Source organism: Dioscorea cayenensis, chromosome 17, assembly GCF_009730915.1.
Source record: "Dioscorea cayenensis subsp. rotundata cultivar TDr96_F1 chromosome 17, TDr96_F1_v2_PseudoChromosome.rev07_lg8_w22 25.fasta, whole genome shotgun sequence".
NCBI lineage: Eukaryota > Viridiplantae > Streptophyta > Magnoliopsida > Dioscoreales > Dioscoreaceae > Dioscorea > Dioscorea cayenensis.
This window is the reverse complement of record NC_052487.1, coordinates 16,974,186-16,983,171: the sequence shown is the minus strand read 5'-3', so window position 1 is coordinate 16,983,171 and position 8,986 is coordinate 16,974,186. Positions and strand designations below refer to the sequence as shown.

Genomic DNA, 8,986 nt, shown 5'->3' with positions numbered 1-8,986 from the left:
ATTTTGAATTGAGTATCAAGAAAAATCTTTAGTGACTTAATTTCTTCTGTATTTGTCCTTGTTACTAGCATATCATCTACATATACTGCTAGAAATGCCACCAAATATCATGTTCTTTTAGAGAGTGAAGAATAATCATTCTTCGAATTTTTATACCCTTTTGATTTTTAAGCATTTGACAGTTTGACTACCATTGCCTTGAAGCTTGTTGGAGACCATATAATGATTTGTTTAGTTTACAAACATAACTTAGATCTGCTATACATGGGCCTTATGGAATTTTCATATAAATTTCCTCATGAAGGCCTCTATGTAAGAAAGCATTATTAACATCTAATTGAAAAAAATGTCATTTTCTTTTCATTGCAATTGCTATCAAACACCTTATTGTTGTTATTTTCACTACTGGTGAAAATGTTTCTGTGTAATCAATCCCTCCTCTATGTGTAAAGCCTCTCACTAACAACCTTGCTTTGCATCTCTCAATTGATCCATTAGCTTTATCTTTAATTTTGTATACCCATTTACAATTACACAGTTCTTACCTTAGGCCAATTTCCATGTTTAATTAACTGTTAAAGCATCAAACTTTCTTTGTGTTAGAATTATTACCTCTTCATATGATGTAGGTTCATGCGTTTTAGTAATAGTAGTAAGCATTTTTTGGTTGTTTGTGTTCAGGGTGTTAAAAACAAATATGTTCGGGTATATTTAATTGTGTTTTGAATTCTGGAGGAGACCCGTTGTTTCTCTTCTTTTTTTTGTTTTTTTTGTTCCACATCTAGTGGACTGGCTTTTGTTATTTGTACTTTGGTATTTCTCTTTTATTAATGCATGTGGTATATCCATTTCTTCTTCAAAAAAATAAAAATAAATAAATAAATAAAAATACAAGAGCAATGCAGAAATGAAGTATCTGAAGATGCATCTATAGTGACATTATTACAGACATAGTCTTGCAAATAAGTTGGTTTAGATCGAGCTCTTATTATTTTTCTTTGAGCAGGAATTGAATCAATGGAAGAGAATTTTTAATTTGTGGAGCTGATGAAAAAAATAGATGGATTGGAATCAATGGATGCATTTGGTATGTGATGAGGTAGGCACTGGCATAACAAAATTTTCTAAACTTGAAGAAGAGTAAAAAGAAAATATAGATTCATTAAACATAACATTTCTGGAAATGTGCAACTTTTGTGTTTTAAGTTCCAAAAGTAAATATGCTTTCTTTCCAAGAGGATATCCTATGAAAACACGAGGGATTGCTCTTGTTTGAAATTTGTCTAAATGTTTTTCAATGGGTGACGTATAACATAAGCAACCAAACTCCTTAAATATTTATAATCTGGGCCAATACCAAATAATATTTCATAAGGTGTTTTATTATATAAAAATTCAAAAGAAACCTTTTTATTAAATAGATAGCTGTCAATACACACTTTCCTAAATATTTCAAAGGTAAATAAATTGGATTGAAATAATAATGCTATAGAGGTTTCAAGGTATTTTTTTTCTACAACTTGATTCTATTGTGGAGTGTAGGGGTGGCAAAAATTCGGGTCCGGACAAAACCGGGTCCGGACAACTACTAATATAAATAGAAAAACTTGTGTCCGGACCGGCCGGGTTTTGAAATCCGGACAAACTTAGCATGTCAAAACCCGGTTTATTTTAAAAGCCGGGTTGTCAGATGTCCAAATTTGTCCGAATTCTATAAAAGCTATTTTTAAGTTCACTCAAATATTAAATTATACAAAAATAATTTAATTCACATTAAATGCAAAAAAAAACATCAATAATCCAAAACTCAACTCAAATTATAGCAAAAAATCTAAGTCTTAATAGAAAAAAACAATATATGTTTAAAGTTTTTTTAGAAGAATGAAACTTTAAAACAAATGACGCTAGGGTTGTGAGAACTTTTAAAGTTTTAGGGGTTAAAAAGTAGGTTGTCCGAATTTCATGTCGGGACCCTGCCCGGATTTAAATCCGGACAACTGAGCCCATGTCCCGGACCCGACCCGCGATTTTGCAAAACTTTTATGTCCAAACCCCTTTTTATTCGGGTCGGACAAAACCGGATCCCGATGGTCCCGGACAGATTATTGCCACCCCTAGTGGAGTGTAAGCACATGTTGTTTGATGAAATATTTTTTTAGCAAAAAAAAAAATAAAAAATTGCTCGCCTTCTGCCCCTTGAAAAATGCAGTACATTACCTCATTCAGTTGTTTAGAATGAGAATATCATATTCTAAGAATGTATTAACTTACCCAATGCCATTTAAAGAAGTGGTGATCTCACATTTATCAAGGGAATGAGATGTTTTTTTTTTTCCCTTTCTAGCTTGAATTCAATATGATTCCAAAATAATAATTTTTAAAAATTTCAAAAATAAATTTTTTTTTAAATATTTCGTTGAAGATAGAAGATATTAAACCTTTTTTAAATATTAAATAATTAATTTTTTGGTTGGAGGAAAAAAAAATATTTTTATTTTAAATAATTAAATTTGATTCAATTATTATTTTTAGAATTAAGTTATTTAAAATTTATATATTTATAAAAAATAAATATTTTAATATTAAAATTTACTTTGTCAATAATAATAAATATTTATTATTAAATAATTTTCAATAAAATATTTATATTAGTAAATATTATAATTTTTAATTTATTTAGGAACCATTAGCCCACTCCCATGGTTGCAACTGAGATGTATCAAATTTGAGCCTCTTAGATTACAATTAATTTTATTTAACTCCCCTGGTTCTATGCAAATAAACCACTAGTTCTCCCTCCAGAGTTGCATGACGGGGGGCTTATCTTTAGGAGGTCAGATACATTTTCATCTCGGCTTGTCTTTTTTCTTTGTTGTTTGTCGATTTTGTCAAAAAAATTAAAAAAAAAAACTTTAATTTATTTCACATCTAAAATTATAATTGATAATATAAAATTTATACTTAGCTGAACCAATAACATTACATTCTAATCACATTTTGCAAAGATAATGTAAAGTTGAGGACTCAAAATTGCATTTATTCCTTATATAAATTCCTTCAATTTAATAATTTTTCACTTTCACCCTTCCATTTATTTTCTCTCAAATTAAGGCACCGTAAAAAAGCCAGAACCTGCCAAGCAGTTAAAAGAGCTACGCATTCCCTTCTCCATCGCGGAGGTTGGTGGCGTCGTCTCCGTGCGCCTTCGTTCCTCTCCGATTTCTTCATCTCGTTTTCCCTTGCAAAACCCTAGCTTGTGGTACGTCAATTCGTCTTCTTGCATCTCGAATTCATGCCTCTGATCCAAGTCTTGGAATGACGTCTCCTTCCCTTCCCCTAATTCCTCCTTTCCGTGATGTTTTTTCAATCGAGAAACTGATTCTTGTATTGTTATTGTACGCACAGAGGCTTTCTTTTCGTGGTGTTCTTTCTTAATTCTATTAATTCTAGGTTGTTTTTACTTAAATTTTATTGATTTTTTTTTTTCTCTGAGGGTTTAAGGTTTATTAGGATTGGAAATTCATTGTGTCTTGTGAGGAGAGGGATTTCATTAGGTGATTTAGTTGTCCTGTGCGTTTCTTGTTGCTAGAAGTGCCTTTATTTTTGTTATTCATTTTTTTTTTTATTGGTTTCTTTTTTTGTAATTGCTTGAATGGTTGGTTGCTGCTGATTATGTTTTTTTTGGTCTTCCTTGCTTTGCCACAGGTGAATATTTTGCGCTTTCAAAGCCTGATCAGCAGTGAATGAATAATTACCATGAGGTAATCTTCTTCTTCTTATTTTTTTTTACTTTATGCTCTGAGAGGGATATTCATAACTGAATTTTGGTTTCAGTATAGAGCAATGTGGTTATGACTGGCTCCCTTTACTCTGGTGTTTGAAATTTCACTTTAATTGGAGGATCATCTAAAAAATTGAAAGCTGTACCTTTCTGGAAGTGCTTTTCAGTTTGCTACTTAGTGTGGTTGGATATTTAAATTATTGGACATACTTTCTTGCACTATGCCCGCTATACAAAGGCTATATGAAGCCTGCAAGGTGTCATTTTCTCCCAGTGGTCCAGTGTCAGCTGAAGCTCTTGAAAATGTTTGTGCTATGTTAGGTAAGATGGAATATTTTATCTTGTTGGTTTTTTTTCAGTCTGCCTTATAAGTTCAAAGCACAGAAAAGTGAGAACTTTATTGAATATTAGATTAGCTCTAGATGCTATACTTAAACAGTTGAAGGAATTGCTTTATTCTAGTAGTTTTAATGGATAAACTTCTGATTTTATTCATCCAACCAAAGAACTTTTATGATCTTGTTCCATGTTTGGATAGTATCATTATGATTAAAAGTATGTCTTCCCTATGATGTTTCTTTGTCTTCATGAGTAAGGTATATTTGTCTGATGCATCCGTATTATTTGAATTTATATTAATTTATTTTTTCACTATGCGTTATAGTTCTAAACAATTATACTAACCATAATTTTTTATAAATGCAAAAATATTACCATGCTAGGTAGGTTACAACAGATTATATTATAAATGTCCCTCTTCACCGTGCAAGCGAGGTTACAACAATTTGTGGATTTCAATCCACAAATTTGCTCATCACCCAGTGCCATAGGTGCTTTCGGTTGGGGAATAATTTATCTGAAGTTTTTTTTATTTCTCCAACCAAACTCCACGAATAAAGATGATAACTCTTTTTGCAAAATGCAATTAATTAAATAAATAGAATAGGTAATTAGTATTAAAAATGAACAGTTGATATATTGATCATTAGTTCAAAGATATAAGTTTAATTACAAATATTAATATATTTTTAATTTGTATTAACTTAGTCATGTTGGTTAACTTGGGATAAATTTTTTTCCTCCAATTCAAAGTTCAAAACCTTTGGCTAATCTTGTTCTGACTCCTACCAAACACATGTGTAGGGTTAGTCTTTTGATAATGATGGTACATATTTTCATTTGGAAGTCATATAGCTCTAGCTTGTTAGATGCTTGTTCCGTCCAATGATTAATTCAGGATCTTAGTAGAATTGCATTGAGACAATATTTCTCTAAACTCTGAATTTCACCAAATGTTTGTGGCTTTTCCTATTCTTCCCTATTTATTGAACTGTCATTTTTGACATTTGCTAATGCTTTTGTTGGAATTGATCACACTGTGCTCCACTTGCATAATTGAATACATTTGTGTCCAATTCATCTGGAGTTGGTATTCTCAGGTTCCTTGCCTGTCTCCAATTCTTACCACATAGATTTTGTGCAAAGGAAAGACAATATTTGGTTGTGGGGTCATCCCTTGTCAAACCCAGGTTAACCCAAGTTTCCAAGCAAACACCTCAAAGTTAACCCCACCAACATATTTTTAACAAAATTTAATTATTAAATGTATTTTTTAAAATTTAATTTTTTTTAAAAATATTTGTTTTCCTTTCCAAACAATTTCAAATCGCCAAATCTTAAACCCATGATCCTTCCCTATGTGAATGTTTAATTTATTAAATATATATGTAGATGGCATTGACATTTTTTATGCTTGTACCTATTACTTACCTATCACTTCACAAAATTTACACCCTCTAGGTTTGTTCTTCGACATAATTGCCCGTCTTCATTCTAGTTAGCTGAAGAAAAATCCCTCAGTTTCCTAATTTTGTGTGCTTACTCTTCAATTTATGTGCCTGAATTTCAGCATGTATTTGCGTGTATGGATCTTAAGTTACAGTCTGAAGATCGAGTCATATATATAAGATAAATCTTGGACGAACAGATGTTACAAGGCAAGGATATTCTTAAATTGCTATTATCCACTATGAAAACATGCATAAGTTCAAGAGCTACAGTGAGAGAGCTAGGTCGTCAATATGTTTGGGCCATCGTGGAGTCTTTTTTTTAGTTTTTGTTGTTTTCTTTTATGAATGTGTAGTTCCTCTCATCCACAATATCCTTTTGTAAAGGATCATGTTGCTGTCATCCAAATCCTGAATATAGCTGTCCTATATACAATTCCACCTCCAGTGCAAGATGATTTATTAACAATAATTACAATGTTCTGTTAACCACACTGAAGCTGTTGCTTATTGTTTGATTTGCAATTGCATACTTTTACATGACAACCTCTCCTATTTTTGTGGCAAACTGTTTTGTCTATCTTTCTAATTGACTGTGCAATCTTTAATGCCATGGTATCATATAGATAAGATAAGGCCTTCTGATGTGGGTCTTGAACATGAGGCACAATTAGCCCGAGGATGGAAAGGATCCATAAATGGTGCAAATGGGAAAAAGGGGCGTAATGGAAGTAGCCAATATTTGCCTCCTATCAAGTATCTGCATCTACACGAATGTGAAAGCTTTTCTGTAAGTTTTGTAATTTCTTTGAATCTGGCATTTGCAATTTGTTTTCCATTTTATATAGTGGAACACTTTGAATAATGGCTTCAGTCAAATATTACAAAAGAATTTATTGTAATTTGATTTATAACTCAAAATTGTAACTGATTTTATCTGAGTTTTTTTTAACTTACTTTGCAGATAGGAATATTTTGCATGCCACCTTCTTCTGTTATACCACTTCATAATCACCCTGGAATGACCGTACTGAGCAAGCTTTTATATGGTTCGTTGCATGTAAAGTCTTATGACTGGATTGATATAGATAGACCTTTTGATCCTTCTGAAGGTGTGTTTCTCTCTTTTCTTTCAGATTTTCTTATTTAATAGCTCCCTGCATAAACTATTGTTATCATGTTTGTTTAGTTTGGTTGTGATTGTGGTTGTTCCACATATCTATTCATTCTAGGGCAAAGGCTATTCTTATGGAAAATATACTAGTCATCCATGGATCATGTTTTGCTGGCATTTAGAAAATCTGGGGGAAGGCAAAGTTTAATTAGTAATGAACAAATGGAGATTGTGTTATTTCCATCAGTAGACTAAGTTTGGAAGCATGGAATCGTTGCTTGCTCTCATATCTGAGAAAATGTCTGGGAATATTTCTCATGTCCCATATATGAGAGTTTTAGCCCCCTAAAATTACAGGAGACAACAATCATGTGATATGATGAAATTTATGCTATATGACAATCCTGATTAACCTGAAGTTCTCAAGATCAGCAAAGCACTGACTATTATTCGCTTTATTGTTTCTGGTTGAATTGTGAGGCTAAGTTAGTATTCTTAAGGAGCCTTTTTTGTTTGTTTGTGAAAAACCATCTCCTATTCTCTTAAAACATTCGTTTTGGAACTTGCAGCCCGGCCAGCGAAACTTGTTCGAGATGGGGATATGTCAGCACCAAGCGGGTCAACCGTTCTTTATCCTACCAGCGGTGGCAATATCCATTGTTTCAAAGCCATAACTCCTTGTGCACTCTTTGATATTCTGTCTCCACCATATTCATCAGAGGACGGACGACATTGTTCGTATTTCCGGAAGATCTCCAAGAAGGACCCGCCTGGTAAAATTTTATTCTTACTCTCAAAACCTTCACCATTTTACTGTTCCCAAACACGAAACAGAAAAAAAAACGTCCCCTGACTCCTCTTCACTTCAGCTGACATTGTTGAAGCTGTTCTATCGAATGGAATAAAGGAGTCTGAACTGGCATGGTTGGAAGAGTATCAGCCCCCAGATAGCTTTGTTATCAGAAGAGGTCTGTACAAAGGCCGCGCCATAATTATTTGATTGTTATAGTTTGATGCAACATGCTATTAATTAGATCGGCTCTTGTCACCGGGAAGTTAGAAGTGTTGTTTAGCTACTGGATGTGGTGGTATGAGTCGTCGACACTTGATAAAACAATAATGTTCACAGCAAGCAGTTTGCATTTGGTTGTACATAGATTTATTAAATTCCAGTTAAATGGCATGTATTTGGCTAAATTCCACATAAGAGTAGTGCTTGAGTTTCCATATTCTATACAAATTTTTGGACTTCCAAAATCACAATAGGTTTGGTCTTCTCTTGGTGCTGGATGCACATTCTCTTCATTGTGAATATTTGTAAGGTTTCAAACATTTGCATTAAATGTTTTGATTTTTCTTTTGTAACAATTAAATTGAGATCTGTGATTGTGTTTTCTCCTCTTAATTCTGTTGCTTATGTTTGAACTGTATAATGTTTCATAGGGTGAAAAGAGTGGCTTTTATGTTTTTTGTGAAATGATGCATGCAGCCAGAATAATTAGAAATTGACTAATGATTTTATTTTTGGTTTTTTTACCCATCATCATTTGTTTTTTTTAAATCCTTTTGTTTGCTCTTCTCCAAATATTAGACTGGATATTATGATCATTATACTTGGGGGGAAAAACAATTTATGATTAATGATGGCCATGGAGAGGGGGTGTTGTATTTTTCGTTTTTTGGAGAAAGTTTAAATCACATGCATTAAGAAAGTTGTTTGAAATTAGTTGATAATTTAAATTTATAAAAATTATATTAATTTTCTTAGATATATTTTTAAAAAAAATGTGTTGTTGAATATAATATATCGAAAGTTGTAGAGAGAAATATAAAAGACAAATTTGAAAAAAATAATATTTGATCATTTTAAAATCTATGTATTTACAATTATATTGTAACTAAAAATCTATTGTATTTATAATTAAAACGAATTAAACAATGTCAAAATGGATAAAAACTAATAAACTTTTGGTGTAATTCTCGGATTGGTCCCTCCACTATAGTAATCCTTCCCTTTTAGTCCCTCTACTATAAATTGTACCAATTGAATCCCTTGATTTTCCAAATCGGGAAATTTCAGTCAAATTACAAATGACCGTTTTCTATGGCATCTCTATGTGCTGAGTTGGCTTTTTTTAATGGTGACACGACAATTTTAAAAGCTGACATGGCTGTGAAAATCAAAGTTATCCCACTGATTGCTTGGCAAAAGCGGAGCTCCATAAGCAGTAAGAAGACGAATTCGGATCCGAAGGTCAGAGGAAGGTTGATCCGGAACCAGATTTGGGTCTGAATCTGAAACCA

The 8,986-nt window shown here is 32.4% G+C and overlaps 1 protein-coding gene across 2 annotated transcripts; it reads left to right on the top strand.

Moving 5' to 3' along the window:
* The first annotated feature begins 3,118 nt into the window (after positions 1-3,118).
* Positions 3,119-8,050, top strand: LOC120281379 (plant cysteine oxidase 4-like). Of its 2 annotated transcripts, none has more exons than XM_039288223.1 (7): positions 3,119-3,259; positions 3,706-3,761; positions 3,840-4,102; positions 6,195-6,358; positions 6,533-6,680; positions 7,252-7,455; positions 7,552-8,050. In XM_039288223.1, the coding sequence occupies exons 3-7, from the start codon at positions 4,003-4,005 to the stop codon at positions 7,680-7,682; spliced, it is 747 nt and encodes a 248-aa protein (XP_039144157.1). In that variant the 5' UTR covers positions 3,119-3,259; positions 3,706-3,761; positions 3,840-4,002; the 3' UTR covers positions 7,683-8,050. The 2 variants fall into 2 exon arrangements, with proteins under 2 accessions (XP_039144157.1, XP_039144156.1); XM_039288222.1 differs by having other exon boundaries at positions 3,835-4,102.
* Positions 8,051-8,986: the final 936 nt, after the last annotated feature.